This window comes from Lepisosteus platostomus, chromosome 7, assembly GCF_059453375.1.
Source record: "Lepisosteus platostomus isolate fLepPlt1 chromosome 7, fLepPlt1.hap1, whole genome shotgun sequence".
Lineage (NCBI taxonomy): Eukaryota > Metazoa > Chordata > Actinopteri > Semionotiformes > Lepisosteidae > Lepisosteus > Lepisosteus platostomus.
In genome coordinates, this window is record NC_142617.1 from 3,888,747 (window position 1) to 3,910,075 (window position 21,329).

General features: G+C 47.1%; 2 protein-coding genes across 4 annotated transcripts; both read right to left on the reverse strand.

Annotated features, from left to right (window-relative positions):
- Positions 1 to 856: 856 nt before the first annotated feature.
- b4galt4 (beta-1,4-galactosyltransferase 4) lies at positions 857 to 11,076 on the reverse strand. 3 transcript variants are annotated; one of them, XM_088638530.1, is made up of 7 exons: positions 10,848 to 11,076; positions 6,894 to 7,537; positions 6,147 to 6,379; positions 5,179 to 5,366; positions 4,617 to 4,739; positions 2,646 to 2,750; positions 857 to 1,617 (listed from the first exon to the last, which is right to left on the reverse strand). In XM_088638530.1, exons 2-7 carry the CDS (start codon positions 7,207 to 7,209, stop codon positions 1,476 to 1,478), a joined length of 1,107 nt encoding a protein of 368 aa, XP_088494656.1. In that variant the 5' UTR covers positions 7,210 to 7,537; positions 10,848 to 11,076; the 3' UTR covers positions 857 to 1,475. The 3 variants fall into 3 exon arrangements, with proteins under 3 accessions (XP_088494656.1, XP_088494657.1, XP_088494658.1); XM_088638531.1 differs by lacking the exon at positions 10,848 to 11,076 and adding an exon at positions 10,684 to 10,834; XM_088638532.1 differs by lacking the exon at positions 10,848 to 11,076 and adding an exon at positions 9,735 to 9,884.
- A 5,677-nt stretch (positions 11,077 to 16,753) lies between these two features.
- On the reverse strand, positions 16,754 to 20,343 carry taf13 (TATA-box binding protein associated factor 13). Its single transcript, XM_088638533.1, has 4 exons — positions 20,076 to 20,343; positions 18,992 to 19,070; positions 18,304 to 18,401; positions 16,754 to 17,148 (listed from the first exon to the last, which is right to left on the reverse strand). Exons 1-4 carry the CDS (start codon positions 20,100 to 20,102, stop codon positions 16,978 to 16,980), a joined length of 375 nt encoding a protein of 124 aa, XP_088494659.1. The 5' UTR covers positions 20,103 to 20,343; the 3' UTR covers positions 16,754 to 16,977.
- Between the last annotated feature and the right edge of the window lie 986 nt (positions 20,344 to 21,329).

Sequence of the window (21,329 nt, forward strand, 5' to 3'; positions counted from 1 at the left end):
AGCTAATTTCTACTTGGTCCTCTTCCAGCTGGTCCTTGATTGGAGCCAGGCTATCTACCCGAGCGTGTTTCCCAAACCCCCGTGTTTGAATTTGGTGCTCGTGTCCCTTAGGGGCCAACCGGATGGGGAATCCCACTGAAGGGGGGCGGCACCAGCGCGTTATTAATTTATACTTCATGCCCCCCCCCCACCTGGGCGACACCCTGCAGCCCCCACTGCACGGGGGGGGAGAAACAGCTTCTCCAGCGGCACGAAAGGGGAAATTCAGACCGAACGACTCGGAATTCAGCATCAGTGCAACGTCTGCTCTGAAGGACAGCACCTGTTCCAGCACCCCCGGCCACTTCCCTGGGCTCTGGCTTGGAAACTGTGGCACGGAGGTGAAGCGCCACCCGCTGTCTCACCGCTTACACATCAGCAGAGCTCCCCCGGCCCCCAGTGCCCACTAGAGCCAGGCCCAGCCTCGTTCTCTGCGCTCAGCTCTTGTGAGGGCAGCAGTAGCTCACCTGTGTTACTTTAAGTGAGGGACAGAAGGATAACGTTTTCTTCACTGCTGTCATTCATAACGCCGTGTTTTCGTGGTCTTTCTGTTTTCATTCCAGGGAGAAAGACATCTTGTGTAAGTTGCAAGAGCGTAAAATGTAAAATTATATATATATACACACACATTTGTGGAATGCATCCGTTTGTCATTCTGAGCACCGTGCAAACGCCGTCTCGCATTTCTGTACGAGTGAAGGGCGGGGGGTGCCGTCAAAAGATTCATAGAGGGTTCTTCCGAAGAGCGAACTACCGTGTCTGTGAACAGAGACAGCCAGCCCGCTCAGGCCAGCAGTGAAACAGCCAGAGTCAGAAGAGCAAGAGACCATGGCTTTACTCGTCTTTGTGACAGACGCAGTCTGCCCCATCTTTACCCTCCCGCTGCATCCAAACACCACCCACGGCATGAGATCTCTTCTGAACACTAAAACCGGAACGCCCACACATAAAACAAAAGTCACCCTCTTTGCACCCTGGAAAAAAAAAAAAACAAACTTCGACAACAGCGAAGCTCTGAAAAACCCAGATTTTCTAACCCCGGTTCAAGTAACAGTTTGCCTCCCACCCCCCGCCCCGCACCCACCCCTCCTCAAAAAAAGTACATTCTCGGAGCCTGTTACAGTGCACAAAATGAGCTGTGCTACAACTACGGTAGCGTTGCGCGAAGCCGCGTGAATTAAAAAAGACAAATAAAAAATGAGATAAGGAAAAGAGTTCGAGATGCGTAGCTGAGCGGCCGGGCTCTCTTCCCAGTACACTCGCCTCTCACACCGCTCCTGCGGGCGGTCAGCAGTTCGCGGTGCCCGGGCTGCGCTCCGGGTTTGCAGCGGGAGAGACTCGGACCCCTGGCGCTCATGGTGATTGTAGTGTCTGGTGGGTCACAGCCCCTCCTGGTCCAGCAGGCACCTTCCGCCCCCCCCCGCGGTAGGATGGCCTCAGGCGTGGGGGGGCGGGCGGCCGATGTCCACGGTGATGTTGACGTAGAGAGGCGCTCTCTCCACGGACAGCAGCTTGTACTCGCAGGAGCTCAGGCCGTCCAGCCTCCACATCCGAGGGGTCCGGCTGAGCAGCCGCATCCTGCGCACGACAGCACACGGGTCAGCCCGGCGTCAGCTAGCGGAGCCCCTTCCTCTGCCCGACCTACACAGCTCTGTACGGCTCTGAACCGCGCTGTACTGCTGTATTCACGACCTTCACAAGAAAAACGTGGGACTGCAGAACCTCAGTTAAAACTTGACTGGTTTTCTCTTTATCCTGCGTTCCCGTCCTTATACGTTTTTTTTAAGCGTCTCAGCTAGATTTACAGCATAAAGAGGATTACCTATTTCTCAGGACTATTTTATTCACACAGCACCTGGATCGTTTAGGCAATGCATTGACAATGCCAGGAAAAGAGCTGCAGCGCCGCATCACTTTTTATGTTACAGTGATGTAGTCGGGTCTGGCTTGATGATAGTTCTTCCTCATTCCACAAGGGGGAGCCCTACCACCACAAACAACAGGCATCAGCATGTCCACGATATCCACCAACAGATTACCAAAATCTCGATCTACTTGGCTGGTTCCTGATTGAGACCTTGCTCAAGCGCACCCAGAGAACTGAGTCTTCTAGCCTCGAAGCGAGAAGACCACAAGGAGACTTGATTCAAGTATCTGAAAGTGCTCAAAAGGCACTGAGGAATGGGACGTGGCATTTTCCTCAGAAGAAGCAGTTAACAATGAAGCAGAAAGCCCACGGGAAACAGGAGGCACAACGACGTGAGAGCATTGATCCAGTCTCCATTCCAACAATTGCTACTAAACAGCACCTGTAATGCGCCTGAAATAAATATCTAATGTTGATTTGGAACTTCCTGGAAAGATCGCAGCACAATTCAAAGTAAGGAGCATTGTTCACAGTAAGCAAAATAATGGTTCCTTTAGCTGCAAACCAGACCCGTCTGTCCTGCCCTAAAGCACACACACCCATCTGTCCCCCCTCTGTCCTCTACAGCACACACACCCCTCTGTCCCCCCTGTGTCCTCTACAGCACACACACCCGTCTGTCCCCCCTCTGTCCTCTACAGCACACACACCTGTCCCCTGAGTCCATGTCCGTGCTCACCTGTCCTTGTTCACCTCGTTGCCACTGTCCCGGGTGTGGAAGATCATGGTGTAGCGAGCAATCTTGGGAGGTGGCCGGACAATCTTCATCTTGTGAAGCTCCACTCTGTGGGAAAGCGACATATCCGCACAGTAGAAACAGAACGACTAGTCCCTCGTGAGAGATGCGAACATTTCAATCAAGAGGAAAACGACACTGTCCTTCAGCAACAAGGCGCTCAGTCCCCCTGGGCCCAGCTTCTGGGCAACGCATAAAAACAACAGACAGACTGAGTTCCATCATCCCGGGTTCGAGCCTAGACTATGTCCCTAGCCGACTGTGGCTGGGATACCCCGAGCAGCACACAGAGGGCAGGATGGGATTGCCGGCTCTCAGTGACACAGCGCCCCCTGTGGCCTCTGGGACACTGCAGGCGTGCAGTGCTATCCGTGCGGGGTGTCCCTGCAGGACGAGCTGACTGGCCTGATGGTGGCAGGTCCAGAGGAGCAGCTCGTTGCTCGTATCGTTTACCCTTTCCTGAACGGTTCAGACGCAATAACACAAAGAACGCCGACTCCTTTAGAGGTCCTCACGGAAGTAAAAATCTTTTTAAAAGGGGTTACTTCATGTACTAAAAATGTTATCTACCTGATCTCTCGTACATGTGGAAATACATTTATGAGTAAAACCAAGGGGTGACTCAATCAAATGGAATTTGACCTTACTAGTAGCTGCTGGTGTTGTTGGAGTAAAGTGTGAACTGGGTAGTGATGTTAATTATATATATTTATAAAGAGGGAAGAATCTGGGATTTTCCATTTTAGTAGTTTAATTCCCAACTGAATATAGAACACGGTATTATATTACACTATTCTGATTATTTGGTAACAATAAAGATTATAAGGTTTAGAGAAACTTCCTCAAATTTACATATAACGCAGTAAAGAAAACAAATGAGCAATGATTATCATCAGTTTAATAGCTGTCTGTCACATCTTTTAAGTAGCGAGAGGATAGTTTATCTGTATGGATTTTTTAATTAATGTTTACATTACAATCAACATTCAATTATTCAGTGTCTCCTTTGATGTGCTGATATGTGCTTTCAAATATTTTTTTCTGTGCTGAAATATTGAGAGTTTAGTAAATTATAATTGAATTTGGTTTCCATGTCCTGATTTTTTCATCTATTCCACATTTATTTAAAAAAATTCCAATGGGAAATAAAGGAACAGAATATCTCTTTTGGGTTAGGACTCTCCTTCCTCAAAACAACCCTGGCCGAAATCTCACATCCCCTGAGGAACCTCCATTTTTTCCTCGGCTGTTAGGCTTTTTCATGAAAGGGTGTAAAGTGCTAATTGACTCGAAACTGGGAGGAACTGGCACCACTGTGTACTGTATATAGCACAAGAACTGCTAACACAGGAAATGTTGAATTTGGAGGAGGGGATGGACATATGGCATCCATACGAAGAGCATACTATTACAACAGCATCTATACTCTACTCCTGCACCCTGGGGTGAAGTATATACATGCGGCTGATACAAAGGGCAAGAGTCTTAAAGGAGGGGTGTGGACAATCAGTCATGTATTAACTTTTACAGCCTCTTCTTGTGTTAGTCTTCTGTTGCCAGATAAGGTGTGAATGTTTTATCATGAGTAGGCAGATATCCAGTTGCTACTGAGATTGTAAACCCTGCTATGACAAATGTTTCACAATTTTCCTTTGAGAGCTAATTCAAGTTTCACAGACACTTCAGTACAGCATCTAAGTGACGCGGAGGTGAACATTTTTCTCGGCTCTCGTTCCCTTTAAAGACCCCGACGGTCTCTCAGCGAGGTGCGAGACCCCATGCAGGGGGCTACTCGCCTTTTTACTCGCCGAGCAAGGGAACCGGGAGGAATTCGGGGCGACAGCCGGCAATGTACGGGAGCCGTTTCGAAGAAGCGTGCTCGGCGACGTCGGGGCGCAGGGCCGCAGATCTCACCGAATGCGGAGGTCGTCGTCCTCGCCGCCCCAGCCCCAGTACGTGTTGGAAAAGCCGTTCACCGTGGAGAACTGCTGCTTCGTCAGGGCCGTCACCCCTCCGAAATAGCCCTTATAACGCAGCCTGCGAGGTTAGACAGAGAAGCCGTTGTCTTTCGGGTCACTACTATTATGAATGTAACTTCTCAGAATCTCCCGATCGGAGCACGCAGGCATGAGGCGCCCCTGTCTGTCCAAGAAACCGCTGCATCTGACAAACCAGGTTCATAAGAAAAACGAGCCTGAAGGCCCTCTAGTCTCCTGAAATCTAGTGAAACCAGGACAAGCTGTGACGTGGCTCTGTTTGTTTATGAGAGAACATGTCAATACTACATTCTGAGCCAGTATTACCATGTTAGCCCCCAGGCTAGCCTCCAAGGTTCGCTGTGCAAAATGGAGGGAACAGGACTTTCCCCAATGACATACACACCACCTCCAAGAAGACAGGAAAAACCCAGCAGGTGAAAGGATCACTGCCTCGCGGGCCCGGACAGGCCCACTCCAGCCTCCCACACCGCACTCACTTGTATCCGGTGGCGTTGCGGCCAACAACCAGGTGCTTGGGCTGGTCGTCACACCTGTACAGGTTGTAGTCATTCTCCGGGACCAGGTCCACGTCGTGGAAGACGAAGCACTGCCAGTCGTAGTCCTTCAGGGCCTCCAGGTAGCCCACATTCAGCAGCTTGGCCCGGTTGAACATCTCCCCGCCCGCCTGACCCAGGAGTCACAAACACAAACACGCGCTCAGACGGGAGGCACGCGGCGCTTCCACTGCAGCGGCCCTTCCTACGTCCTCTCCCAGGAGGAGAGCTTAGGGACGTCTTAACCCCTGCTGCCCTGTTCATAAACTGCCAACTACAAGACAAAAGAAAATGACTGAAACGGAGGAAAGGTGGCTTGAGATCTGTCTTAGCAAGATGAAAGAGACTACTTCAGACCTACATAAAAGGCCAGGACCGCAGGCAGGAGAAGCCATGACTCAGACTGATCAGCTGCACCAGCCCCAGGTGACGTGTGAGCTCTATGTCCAATTCCCATCCTAACCACGCAGTGGCAATCGGCTCACTGGTGGGGCTTGAGGAGGCTAGAGGGGTGCCTGCAGAGCAGTTTAAACAGAGTGACCACTTTAATTGTTGTGTAGGGAACCGGTTCCACACTAATTCAAGGCGACACTTTGACACCCTGGAGTTCGGAAGGTTTTTACGGGAGTTACACGTAACGTAACGTTCTGAGAAGGATGCCCCCTAAACTGGCTTCATCGCTCTGCTCTCCTCCCCACTGAGAGCTGGTGTGTGGGGAGTGGACTGGCGCGCTCTGGCTGCCGGAGCATCATCCAGGTGGGGCTGCACACTGGTGGTGGTGGAGGGGATCCCCATGACCCGTAAAGCGCTTTGAGTGGAGTGTCCTGAATTATGATCCCCATTATTATTACCTAGCCGAAACCCTGAGCCGCACAGGGGGTGCACATGCAGGCGAATGGGGGGCGCAGTACCTGGTGGATGACATAGATGGCGTAGTGCAGCTGCTGCCGCTGCAGGAAGGGGTGCAGGTGGTGCAGCAGGTACAGCAGGTGCTTCTCGCGGTGCCGGTGGGGGATGAGGATGGCCACGCTCTGCCGCGCCACGCACGCCTCGGGCCGGTACTGCCCGGCCGCCACCTGCCCGTTCTCCCGCCGCACGGCGCCCAGCGTCAGCGAGGGCTGGAAGGACAGCGCCAGCGGGCCGCCTGCAAGCACACACCCGGATCGCGCTGACCTCGGCTCCGCCCGGCCAGGGGCCGCGCCACGAGCTCAGGGCTTGGGAAGAACAGGAGGGAGAGGAAGAGCGGAGTCTGGGCCCGCTCAGAGGGACTCGCCCTCCACCGTATTCTGACTGAGGAAGCGCCAGTACTTCTACAGCTTGACTCACACTTACAACAATGCCGGCAGACAGTCCGAGTCAACAACAACTCAGCAGAGAGGACCCCGCACAGCTGAGGAGAGCAGGCACGTGCACCCAGCCTCGATGGAGCCCCAAGAGGAATAACAACACAGCATGCAATGTGTCGGGCAGGCACACAGCGCGAGCTCAATGCCTCAGTCTCAGCTCGCGTGACAACAGGGTGCCCTGTACACCCAGCACCGCCAATACAACACGCGGCACCCAGCAGACTGCACGGCCACTGCACTTCAGAGCACCAGCGGACAACCTCCCAGGCTGTGGACCACGCCACGCCCCGAAAGAACAGGACAAGCACTCACGGAGAAGCGGGGACTGCTGAGGGCAGGGCTGCAGGCGAGCCGGGGAGGGGGCGAGGGCGGAGGTCCCGGCTGGCCCCGGCCCGGGCTCCCCGGCGTCCCTCGCTGCCTCCTTGATGACCGTGTGCCCCTCCCCCCCCCCCGTCCCCGCCGGCGGCCGCGCCAGCCGGGGCTCATCCTGGACGGGGTGGCTGACGCTGCTGAGAGTGCTGATCCAGGCCAGGAGCGCGACGCCGCCCACCAGCAGCACGAAGAACTTGACCTTCCGGGAGACGGAGCAGAACCGGGGGCAGGAGCCCATGATGGATGAGGAAACCATCTAAAGGAAGACCAGGAGCAGCGGGCCGGAGGGCAGGAGGCGCCCTCTTACAGCCCTGGCAATTAATGTTCTCGGCGCGATGTCCCACAAAAATGCTTCACACTCTCAAGGAAGGGGAGGAATCTGTTTTCTTTCGTTAACGAGTACAAGTGCTCCCATGAGCAGAAGGGATCTCCGAGAGGCTGAGAGTCGCAGAGGACAGGCCCTAGACACGTTTCACTCCAACACGTCCCAACAATGGTCATAGTATCCCAGGGCAAGGAACGCGTCACTCCTGGCTGGAGGTCTGGTCAAAGACCCACACAACTCATTCTTCATGACAGGTCCTCTGGAAGAAAAAAAACAGGAGAAGACCTTTAGCATCACCTGTATCACATACTTGCTCTTCTGCATTCCACTAAATATTACAGGTCACCTTGCAACCTCCACTCTCGCAGTCGGCATTTTATTTAGCGGAAATAAAATTCTGATTTTGTCATTTCACACTTCGATTCTTCCGGCTCAGTGTTTCCCCACCCTGGTTATGGGAGAGTCTGGTGTCTTCTGTGTTTTCACTCCAGCCAAGTCCTTAACTGCAGGCTAATCGACTTCGCTTTTCTGTTTTTTTTTTATTTGCTTCAGGCTCTTAAAAGGCCCAAAAGGATCCGTAATTGGTATCAGCCCTGAGTCCGTTTCTGAGCGCTGGAACTGACTGAAATGCAACCAGTCAAACCTCTGCTGGAGACGTTTAATACACTGTCGTACCCAGCTGTGTCTGCTCGTCGGGAACGGACCTCTGAGTGCAAAAACAGTAGCAGGCAAGCTGAGGAAAGCCTGCATACTGTTCTGTAGGGTGAACTGGCGAAAACCCTACCCTTAACGTGCAGTGATCCTGAAGCTCACAACTGAGCATGTTCACCAGTACCATCCTGCATGATCAATAAAACTCATCTAAAATCCCCGGAGAGTGAGAGTTCAGATGAAATGAAAACCATCCGACACTGGGTACCCCCAGGAACGATATTCTAAATGAACAATCAGCCATTATTTAAGCGGTCTCTCCTATCTCTTCCCGAGCGCCAACGCTCATCTGTGCATTCTGGTTAAATGCTCTCAGGCACAATGCCCAGAACGAGAGAGGAGCTGGAAAATGGGCTTGGTAATCTGAACAGGTACATTGTTAGCTCCTTCGGCTGTGGTTATTTTTCATAAACATGCTTTTCGCCTGCAGGTAATGTGGATGAACTGTATCTGCTTCTGCAAAAATTTGCATAAGTTATCTCATTTCATTTGCAAACATAAAGCAAAAACAACCAGCATCAAAACAGTGACTCAGCTTCTAAAATGTTATTACTGAGGTGGCAGTCGGTGTTCTGTCTTTGGAAATTAAAACTGTGCAGTTATATATGAAGTATTGAACATGCTCAGTATAGTTGTTAATATGTGCCATAGTGTATGTTCTTAGAATTATTTATTAATTAGTCTTTAATTATTCATTAGTTAATAAGGATTAATTAATCCCCATTAATAAATTTTAAATAAAGATTTTAAAAAATGAGTTAAAAAAATGAGCAGTGGAATGGAACTACATTTTACTGTTAAGAATGAAGTGTGTTTAATAATTGTATTTTTACATGCTTTCTTCAGTTTGGGAAACTACCAATCATATAACCTCATATATCAGTAATGTTTAAAAGCAAATTATTTTAACTTGAAATTGCTAAAAGCAGGTTAATACAATTCTGATTTGTTCTCAGCTGCGATCAGTAAAATACTGTACGTACTACAAGGTCACAGCAGTTGACAGTCATTTTCCCTAACAGGACTTGGCTAAATAAAGGAAGCAGTAATAGGTTTATTGCATGCTGAAAAGAGAAAAAAGGAAACAATGTTTCTTTCTTCTTCTTGCCTAAATAAACTCTACTGTATGACTTACAAGAGTTCCCCGTCTATCAAAATAAAGGATTAAAGTTACGTGCACAGTATAAGTTATACACATTATATGTATTACATAAATACACCTATAGCCCTCCCAGGATGAAAGCTGGAAACCCCTGCTGTATATGACCCTACCCTTTATTTATAAATGCAACCATGCAGGGAAGTACATTTGCCTCCATTTTTTTAATCTTTCAAACTGTAGTACCTTCATTGTTGTTTTTCTTTAAATAAATCTGCAGCCAATGAAGGAAAGCATTTTGTGGGGTCCTAGGCAGCTCATCACACTACCTGTGATGCAGACCCCCTGGTCCGCCCCTGTACTAGCAGGCTCTCACGAGGACCGGGGTCACAAAGGCGCCTTTATCTGAGGGCGAGCGTGTGTCGGGGTGATGATCCAGCCTCTCCGCGAGGCAGAAGGCCAAGCAGTGAGATGAGAAGAAAGCCCTCAAATCAAAAGACCTCCCCCCCCCCCATCGTACAGTATGAACAAGCAGCCCTGACATTTGTAACTGAAAAGACAGAACCTGTGGCCACAGTTCTGTCCATCGTACCTGGACGGACGGTCACAAAGGGAGTCAACAACAGCCCTCAAACACGCCTCTCACCATCAGGAAAGCAGTTCCTGTTTCTCCTCCACGAAAGTATCTCAATAACCTCCAAGACTTTGTCCTTCGGCCAAGGTGCAAGACAGCTGCACACCCATTTCGAAAATACCAGCGACAGACCTTTTCCTGATCCTGTCCTTCCCGCTTTCTTGCAGTGGTGTGGGAATTTGCATGTTCTGTGGGATATTTGTTTGAACAGTCAAGCCCAGTTCTAGTACCTGCACACCCAGGGCCCGATGTGTCTGTGCTGGCTCCTGTGTGTATCATCCACAGTGTGCGTAAATGTACGCGTCTACCTGGGTGCCCTGTGTGGGGGTCAGCAGTGCTGCTTCCCAGGTTTTGGAACCTCTGGCTCGTCTGTGAGCTCTTCATCAGGCGTGACATTCAACAGGGCTTTAATCGCCTCACTGCCCACCAACTCAATGAGCTTGCGGTCCTGCCTGGACAACCGTCAAAGGCGCTCCAGCGTACCACGGACAGTCCGGGATGATTAATTATTCAAAGCGACACCAAAATCTTAATAAGTTACTATCGGAGTACTTGATTTGAGTAAATGCAGCGAGCACTCATTTTATTTGGGCGATCCGTCTGCTATAGTGCGCACAATGCTTTGGTGCGTGTGCTCAAGAACTGCAGAGCATGCACGTTAACTGTACAACAAGTACAGTGCCTAAGTAAGACGACAGGAGGTAAGGCTTTCTGTCTTACACTGCTCGCTGAGCTCCAGACAAGCACACAGTCCTGACTACGTGGCTGATGTTTTTTCGTCCCTGACTTTATAATTTGCATACATCAAGCAATGGAGGCCGTATGCGTTACAGTCTCTATTCCAGGAACGTTTCGGTTGGACTTTTTTTCCTGGCAACTATGCAATGTGAACGCGAGCCTATAAAAGCTGCCACATTTTTACTGAAACAGCCCCGTCTCAGCGAGTTTCTTTAGAGCTCACCCCCAGCAGCACACTTTCGGGAACCTTTGCTGACTTGAAGGTCGGATCCTCGCTCCCTGGCATCGTTAAAACACCAGAGACATGACAGCTGCGTCGCACTACCTCGCCCGGAAAAGATAACGAGCTTCGCTTTTCTCCCCGACAGTTTGAGAAAGACGTCTCACCGTTATCGGGGCGGGGGAGGGAAACGTCGCCTTTCATTTCCTACGGAAGCCGGAGCGACAGCAGCGAAGGAGAAGCCGGCGCAGGTCGGAGCCTCCCCTGACGGCGCCGCGCAGGTAACTTTCTCCCGGCTGCAGCTCCAGCCGCTGCAGCATCACCCTGGGCTGCCTGCGCGAGGAGCCCTTCCGCCCCCGCCGCCACGCGATTGGCCGCGCGCGCCTCCATCACTCCGGCGCCGCTTCCGGATCCCCCTGGACCCCCCCTGCAACACCCACCCCTCCGCCGGCCCGTGTCGGGGGGGTGCACACGCACTTGGATTTGAGCTCCTGGTATGAAAAGCACCGTTTTAAACCCAGCGTCAGTGACACTTTCCGAGAGTGTGCTGGGGGTGAAGGTAGCCCTCCTCTTCTCGACGTGGCACCGATGCGACGGATTAAGAACACAAACATTTTGTTTGCAAAGGAACAAGTAATATGTTTATTCCCTGCTGGGGGAAAAAAAAAGAAGAAGAAAGAGAACACAACGTTTCGGTTTGTGGAGCCTTCTTCGGGTGTGAACATTTTGTTTGGCTGTTCCAAAAATAAAAAAGAGGCCACTCATTCGGTGTCTGGATCTTGCGCTAATGCGCCACCTGGTGCTTCTTTCTGGTGGGAAAAATAAGTTCACTTTTTTTTTATTTTACGTCCGCTGGAAGTTAGTAAAACTTAAAGCAAGGAAAACATTTGGTACATGTAAAAAAATACAAATTGATCGCATAATTTACTGCATTACCCCTGGCAGTTAATTGTTTTTTTTTCTGTTTATGTTTTTTTTTCCTCTCTTGAACCTGTTTCTGATCCTCTGGTTGTATTTGGATTTGGAAATTCTTTATACGTTTAATATATATTTTTTAAAAGTTAGTAAAATCTAAAAAGACTAAAATAATGTAAGAGGGGGGTCTTCAACACTTGCCACCGTTTAAAACAGCCAATTCGTCGTAAGCGCAAAAGCTGTTTTTCAAAAGTGCTTAAAACCGGTGAGTTTTGTTCATTCCCCGTGAAGCCTTTTCAGAAACAAAGAAACAGGATACAGCTGTTTTATTGTAATATCCAGGTGCAGACGGCGGTATTGGTACACTGATAAGGACTGGATGAGTTCAGAGCCCGCCCTGGCAAGACTCCCTCCAGATCTGATCACAATTTGCACAGACACTACTATTATTAGCGCCTATTATTAGTTATTATCATTAATTAATTGTCAATATATTTGTTAATCGTTCAACTAAAAAGTTTTATGAACCAGCTTTGCAGAATACATAAAAAATAACATTAAGAAGAACACAAGGCACACAGTTTACAAAACGGTAAAACGATGACGTATTTTCACATTGAAAATAGTAAAAAGGAGCATTTATAACAATAAATAATAATAAACAGGATCTCTGGTACTTCCCAATTCTAGCAAATCATAACTTACAAAGTACTGCACTGAAACCTTCGCAGAAGGGGATTACAGAAATAAGTATAAAATTAAGAAATAAAAAAACAAGTACACTCAATAACACAGGAGGTGAGATCAGTAAGGCGGAGCAGATGTGCAGATGGGGACGGTTTATTTAAAAAAAAAGTTCTATAAATCAAGCTGCCTATATTTGTGACCTCAGGTATGTTTTCATCAACTTGAGCTCTGAAAAACTCCTCTGCTCCTGCCGCTGTCACGGGGAGATTAGGATCCATTAGAATGATCCACAGCAGCAACCTGAAGACCAGCTATAGAGGTTTTTCGGGCATTTTGAACCTGCAGATTAACAATATGCTGTGTTAAGGGGGGGCTTGGTTACACTTGAGAGAACTTGAAAGCTCTGAAGCATCGCAGTTTTTTTTTATGCTGGCAGGGAGAAAGTGATGATCACGCCAGTTCATTCCTGCTGCATCATCTCCTTAAGTCCTTGTTCGCGGTTGAGAAGGGTTTCCACCTCAGACGTGATGGTACCTGTTGCTGACTCACGTAACGAGTCACTGCTCCTGCTCCTGCTCACCTCAAGAGTCACGGGAATTCATTAATAATAATAATAATAATTGCTTACACTTATATAGCGCTTTTCTGGACACTCCACTCAAAGCGCTTTACAGGTAATGGGGATCCCCTCCACCACCACCAATGTGCAGCCCCCACCTGGATGAATTCTTCGACCCAAGTAGAGAGACCTTTTTTTTTTAGCAGAACTGTCTATCCTTCCTCGGCAGCAGCAGACCCTGAAATGGTAATGGTTCAAGCGCCGTGTCCCTGCGTGCTGCTGAGTGTCCGCTGTTAACCCACTAAATGACCACGGCCGTCTGATGACAACCCCGTCGAGTCAGTTCAAAGCGGCCTGGTGACTCTCCCGTGGGCAGCAGGCACAACGGGCCCCCGGGGGCTCTGCAGGTCGGGCTGCGGGGCTTCACCAGAACAGGCACTGCGGCAGGCAGCAGATCACCGGCCTGTCCGGGCTGGGGGGCTGCCGCAGGGGCTCCGGGTGGTCGGCGGCCATGTCGCCCCCCGCCGGCTGTCTTAACGAGCTGATGGACAGGAGGCAGGCGCCTGCCGGGGCCGATGCTACACTGCGACCTGCGGAACGGATCAAATCGTTATAAGGACAAATATCCGGATATACTTTTAACTATTATACTGGCACGTTATCACATGCATAAAATGAAGTGGCCTGGGAGGTACCCTGTGTTTGAGTATTTTAAAATGGAAGTAAAGGGGTATTTGCAGACTATTTCGAAATGCAAAAATATGAAAGCGGTGCGGAGATTATTTTTATTTAATTTGTTTAATCTTTTTTCATACCTTGAATTTTATGTAGTAGTATGTACCCCTGAGGATATTTTTGTTTTGAATTGTTATATGTACTCTTGTTTGTATTGTAATTTTTGCTCTTTTGTTAAGCATAAATAAAAAAAAAGGTTCTGGACACCACAGTCGTTCTTTAATGAATCCTCATGATTCACGTTCTAACAGAGCAGAGGCATCTGACCCACAGTATACACCGGCTTTGGGAGAGATAATGTTTTACATTTCAAGGTTATGGAATGCTTTCTGGGGTTTAAGCCCACACTGAGAGGCTGAAGGAACCGAACCTCTCTGGCCCTGAACAGAAACGCAACAGGGGCACCTGATGCACAAGTACTCGAGATATTTCCGGTGGTGAAACACGAACCAGGCGATGTGACAGCAAACTAGTTAAACCGCAGACAGGGGGGCACTCCTTCCCCGGTAGGGTAGTGGGCGTACAGAGCAAGCTACCCAGCCATGTTTGTGAAAGCTCATACCCTTTCGAGAAACAGACGGATGGGATCCTGGGTTCAATGAGCTACTAACGACAACCAAACAGACTAGATGGTCTTCTGACATCACAGCCTTTTTTTTTCCGTCTTCCTCAATTTGTGAGCGATTGAATTGCGGCATTTAAACCTAAAGATCTGACTTCCACCCTCTTTTTAGCTTGAGAAAATAAAAGCTAATTAGTAAACCACACGTTACGCATTACGGGCTAGTGGTGGAGATTCGCATCGGGGCTCGATATACTGGGGGCTCTCTGCAGGGCGCCTGCCCGCCTCTTTCGGGGAGAGCTGCCTGGGCAGCGGGCTGCCTTGCCTGTCGGTCCGGGCGGCTGCCGCAGCAGCTGGCTGAGCCGGGGGTAGGTGTCCTGCACTTCCCAGAGCAGGGTCCGAAACTCGCAGCAGCAGCGCTCGCCGCGGAACAGCACGGCGTCCAGCAGCTCGGTCACCCTCTCCACGGGGCAGGCCGTGCTCTTGATGTGCTGGTACTGCCAGCCCGTCAGCAGGTCCCGGGAGTGGCACACCTGCAGGATGTAGCTGGAGTCGCTCTGGAAGCAGTCGATCAGCTCACACTTCCGAGACCGGAGGAAGCAGCCAGCCGGGTTTTCCGACCTCATCCCGGTCCTTGTGGTTGGTTGGTTGGTTGGGTTTTTTTGCTCGTCCTTAAGGAAGACAGATTTGACGGGCATTGAGCACCTACTCTACTATGTCCACGCATGCATGATCGGAAAACTGAGCGCTGACAGGCAAGAGACTATCCCAGGACCACGTGGAATTATTTGGAATTTAAAATGTGTTGCTATACCATTGCACACGAACTTTGACACTAGTTAGATTTTTATAGCTCAGACCCTCTAGAAAATGCACGTCACCTTAGATAACTGCGGCTGTTGGCTAAGTCATTGCAGGACTTCATGCAATCCAAGTTTTAGTTGAATACAGGGCTACAGAATGAATCTTAATCCCTTTTTAAAGAGTTCATCACAAGGGGTGTATGCTTACAAGGTGATTTTTTTTTTCTTAACCTCAACAGAAATTCCCTTTTTTAAAAAAAACACCTACAAAATAAGAACGTCAGAATCAACCTGCATAATGTTTAGTCAACAGGTCTCCTCCTTGGGTGGTTCTTATGTCTGCTGCAGCTGTCAAGTCATGCGAAAGCAAGTGTGCTTTCATGTCTTTCCCAGCTACAGCAGAAATTCTAGTGTGCTTTATAAAGAACAGAAGAATTGACAGAGAAAACACTCGTCTCATTAACAGAAATCTGCCCCAATGATTTACTTTTCATTGAAGAAAGCCGTTTTAAACTTCACTGATTAGACCTTTTTTTTTCCTAGGTGGGCTTCAAGTTACATTAACAACTTCAAAAGATGAAAGTTTCACAATTGTCAGTCTTGGGGACAATGTGTGGCTGGAGTTTGGCACTGGCTCCTGGGTTAGAGAGAACAATCCTCTTTTTTGTTATTAAATCTGACCTACTAAGCCAAACAACAGACTGTCAGAGCCAGATTCCGGCAGATCAGGTCACTAATAAATGTGCAGCATTAAAAATACATCAAATGAGTATTGAAACCAATAGAATTTGTGTTTTTAATACCTCTCAGCATATTTTTTCCAGAAAACTGTATTTATGCTACATCATAAACCAATACTAAATCACAAAAAAATACTTTTGCTTTTACTGAAAAGGTCTGATTTTTTATTTTGACAATAATGTACACTTAATAATCTTGTTCAATCTTATAATCTATAATCTTATAGAATGATGTACAAAAAGTTAATACTGCAAACACATTCCCTACACATTCCATACCACTATTATTGTAGGAATTAAGTTTGCGCACACAACCCACAATCACAGCTACAATCACATTGTCCATTCGCAGTGGTATAGCTACAGCTGCACCTGAGACATTGAAATTTAATGACTTACCCTCGCTCACGATATGCCAAAAGAAATCTGTTGTACTTCAAATAATCTGGTTGCTCCTGGGACAAACAGTTTGTAAAGTTTGTTAAAGTAAGAGAGATGCAAATGCTTCTTCTGCATTTTAAGTAGTTGTAATTGAGAGGACAGGAAACACTCTCTTACATGTACTGCGGCATAAGGGGATTTCTTTCAAAAGCATGCTGTAATCTACCCAGTGTTTACATTTTTTAAGAAAGGGTTTTTTTTGTTGTTAAAAAATCAGATTTAAAAAACAAACAAGCTATCGTGCTGTTTTCAATCCACTGCTTACGGACGCTCGCTAGGAAATTTCTGTGATGCATGTCTCCGTCACGGCGGAATGTGTTTTTTTTTTGGTTAGAGTTCTGAACTCCGGATAAGGAAGTCAGAGGTTAAAATCCCAGGTGGGAGGGGTACCGTTGTAGCCTTGAGTAAGACTCTCCTGGTGCTCCAGTAAGATCTTGTAGAATAAATGGGAATTCTCCCAGCTTTCAGTGTAAGTAAGAACATGTTCAATTATTTTTCCATCACATACTAAGAAAGTGAGGAAATGAGACTAACATTATGAGTGACCTGCTGTAAGCTTAAGCACTGTACGAATTTGGTGAGTTCTGTTCCATTAATAAACCACGTGATAATTACTGTCGGTTGCCAAATGTAGGGAAAGTGCGAAGCAACTTTATTATCTACAGAAAAACAACATAAACATGGCTGTTGCAAAATATTTAACTTTTGAGAGAATTTAAATGTTACATTTCAGACATGTACACATTTCTACAACACACGGAACTTTCAATACAAATTCTAGTGTCAAGCACAAACAAAAGCCAAAAAATTTAACAGTTCAGTAAAAAATAGGCCCTAGAGATTTGGTTTTGGAAACTAAGATCCATAATTAGCCTCATCAAAGGCCTTTCGGGCTCTTTTCAACTCTTCATTCATAGTCAGCAGATCCTTGACCCTCGCAAACTTTCTAGGATCTTTCCTGATGAGAAACACAATATCTTCAACTTGAACTCGACCTTGTCGCCCAATAGACATGGCTTTGTGCGTCTGTGAATTGAATAAGGAAAAACAGAAACGTCCATAAGTCTTCCACAAGCCAAAACTCACACTGAACAACAATTAAGCAACATGATCTGTCTATTTTGAACAGAAACTTTCATGATCAACTAATTAAAACACAATGTTTCTGTTACTATTATCTACATCTGGGGTGGAGAACACACTTTAAAACACATTACATTAATTACCTGAACAAGTCTTGCTTGAACTAACTAGTTGCTTGATTAAAAAAAAACAATTTTTTTCTCATCTTGTTTGGAATTTTATTTATGAAATGCAATAGTTCAAAGACAACCTCCAACATGTACAAGAGCTGAAAACAGTCACACAGGTCAAATTAATTCTGTTATTAAGTCAATTAAGGAGTTCAATTGTGTAGCAGACATCTCAGCTGGATCAGAACTTAGCATGTGTGTGGTCCTCTAGGAGTAGGACTGGAAAACACCAAACTAAATTATTCAGAAGTGCACTATATAGCACATGCTGTGGAGTTTTAGTACTGCAGAGAACAGATGTCTTCCACATGAGTAATATGAAGAATTTATTTACCCTTACAGAGGCCCCTGCTACAAGTGCAGGTTCCTAAATAAAGCAACTTGTAGCAAGAAAGAGGAATTAATATACATGAGGAATAATGTAATTAGCTTGAGATCAAAACAAATCAAAACTGATGAGACAAATGTTATTATTCTTACCAGGGAAATGGAATTGATATGTTGGAAAGTGGAAGTGTGACACATTGCCTCTTGTGAATAGAACTAAACCTCACACCAACACTTTTTTTTTTCCCCATCAATTCCAACAAATATATAAAGATACGATATGTACATTCGCAGTGCGTTCAGAGGGCCACATCGCAGCACACTGCAGCGCCTGCCAGCCAGCCTACATTGCTGGGTTTTGGTTCATTGAAAAAGTGCATAATCGTGCGAACAAAATGAATATAGCTCCTTAATTAACTGATGAAGTACAGCTGAAGCAATGAATATTGATGCATATTACGGTGACTAATAACAGGGACCCTCTGTACCTCCATTTGCTTCCCAGAGCTCGACTAAATGAATGTTCTCATCTGCAAAGCTCACCCTTCGAACTCAGGCTCACACTGCTAGGCAGAACAGAGCAGCTGTGCTCACAACGTACCATTTCTGTGATGAACTCTATCACAAGATCCTCCAGAATGTCCACAGACTCGGTGTAGGGGTTCTGATCGTCCCCGAATCCATACATCATGCATCGAACTGCGTGTGAGGGAGATAATACCACACAAAACTGCAATTGAGGCTACAATTGTTAATGAAATGGCACACATTATTATTATTATTATTATTACTACATGAAGACAAAAGCAAGAGAGAAGATGATAAGAGAAAACAAGAACCCCCCAAAAAATAACATCAAAGTCTTGAAGTATGTAACACTATCAACAAGGTACAGCACCTTTGAAAACACATTACGACTGCTGACGACTGCAGCAGGAGGGGAATTCTGATATGAAAAAGTACACTGGTACTACTCTGCATTTCGCAGTTTTATGATAAAAAGCTGAGGAAATTTCTATAATTTTGTTAGTTGTTTTTTACGTAAAAAATAGCTGAGGTAAATACTTCACGAATATTCCCATTAAGCAAAGGCCCCCAAAAATATTCTGTTGAAGCTTTAGAATTGTCCTGGTGACAAAAGCTGACAGCAGTAAAACGAGCCCTGACTGCTTTTTGGCAGAAAAGAGAAGGATGAAGCTTTAAATCGGGACATGCGTGTCTCGCGTATAAAACAAACAAGCTCCTGTGCCACGAGGCGACGTCAGAGGGAAGCCAATGGAAAATCTCACGTTCTTTGGAGAAGAGCCTTTTCCTTCTCCCATGACCCCCCTCTGCCCCGCTGCCTCCTTCCTCGACATCCTCCTCGAACTGCAAGACAGAGCGGAGCACAGGACCGGTTCACTTCCAGGAGGAAAATCACATTTCACACTGGAATTCCTGTCACTCTTAGTAAAGCACGGACAGAGCTCATCTGAAACACACACACACCACTGTAACACCTAAACATTTTATACTCTTCTGTGGCCACCCCAGGCTTCTGCAGAGCCCAACTCCAGCAGGTGTTAGAGAGTCACCGGTTTAGTAAGAACTTAGAACACCGGAGTTTTCTTCAGTTGAGCCAATACTGTACATTAAGTGGTTCAGGAATGAACCACTGGCATCCCCAAGAACTACGGGGTGCAGGTATTTGGATTTCAGGTGATCTCTGAACTACATCGTTTCATAAATCACCGGCGTTAAGAGGTCAACCAGCTGCTGCAGATCTGTAATAAAAGACGGTGGCCTGGAGGGTTGGTCGAAAACTCCCCTTTCTTAATAAAAATCAAGGGCAGCACTGCTTTGGCCACATCACTGCCTTCTGACTAAACATTTAAACGGGACTTGCATTATAAATACTAATAGGCAACTCATAAACGTGCACGAAAATTAAGCTTTTTGGAACATGTACAGACAGACAAATCCTTTCTGCCATGAAGCTCGCTGGTGGACACAACTTGCAGTTTCTAATTTGAGCCCGCTGTCTTTACACAAGCAATTAATTTATGGATCTTGTTTTTAAATTGAGCTTCAACATTCAGTCCAACCTAAATACAACATTTTCTTTTGTATTAAACCAGTACTGTTCTAAAATGAGCACTGCAGGGAAACAAAACATGAAATTCCAAATGCCGGTGTCGATGTGCATGAATATTGTCATCACCCCAGGACCAAGTACAATGAAACAAGCCCGGGCGAACTTTCACCTGTGTCTCCCCCCGTCACTGAAGTAAGAGAAAGGAAATGAGCACTAGGCTCTATGAGGCTGGAGTGAATCGAAGACATCACAAAAGTATCACAGAGCGTGAAAAGGCGAGAAAAAAGATAAATACACACCGCGGGGTCATCATCGTCGTCGGCCATCCTGGATCCTACTAAAGCCGCAATTGTAGCGAATTGGTGTGCAGGGAGACGCAGAAAAAAAATCGGGATTTTACAGGCTAAGACTGAAGCTTGAAGAGTGTGTGTAGTCAACCGCCAAAAACTGTACCGGTACTTTACCAGGGGAACAAATTTCTGCAGCTGTCCAGGGAACTACTAAAAACAAGCGCTGGGCGCTAGCGACCATTCACTTCCTGGGTCCCAGGTCATGTGACCTTCCGGTCAGATTATACCATTACAAACCGGAGCGCTTACTGACATTACATTCTTTAACCGTCACCTATTGTCAGAACTTAAATAGGTATAAACACAATTGTAGTAAAATACTTTACAAAACAAACTCCTAATCCGTTTCTGAGACAGCTTTTGCACCCACGCCGATGGTTTTATCTACGCCGGCGTGAGGCGAGTGGACGAGTCCTGGTTGCGCAGATTCCCGCAGCTCTACGCAGATACTGCGCAGATTGGAAGACAAAACTGTTCTAAATGCAAAGCAGGATCAGGAGTCTCTACCCACGACTTTCCGATTAGTGCAGTCTTTTGAGTCCATCTCACTGTAGCGATTTACGAATGACCGATTAGGGGAATCGCTTTAATTACAATAATTAAGTTGCTAGCTAGCTGCAGAGGTCAGTTTGATTGAACGAGGTGCCTATAATGTGGACTTTCTTTTCATGACTTAAAAAATGTTTTTTAAAAATCTTTTCTCTTTAGAAGGCCAGTATTAATCACATAACATTAAGCGAATTGCAGTCCACAAACACTGTACACTTTCTCTGCATGCGGATGATGGTACAAATGCCGTAAAATGTCACGCTGTATAAATGCATAACCTGGCAGGACTTGGCTGGAAAAATAAAAGGAATAATGCCGGATTAAATGTAATTCTGGGTGAGCATTGTCTATGACTGTTCCTACCTATGGTCGCTACAGTTAGGAGAAACAGTGGTTAAACTGCGTATTCTCCAAGCTAGCAATGGTCAACCAGATAATCCGTTTGCCGCCCTGCTCGTACCATCCAACGTGAACCATCGTCATCGTGTTTATTCTGGAATCGCTGTTGGGAAATTCCACCCCCTCGGTCGGCAGGAGGAAATCAGCTTTGAAGTGCGTGTGCGTGTAGCCCTGGTCTCTTCTTGGCCTGTGCGGAATGGGCTCGGCAGCTCCCACGCTGTTGCTGGAGTTTCAGTCACACCCACCGAGCCCAGC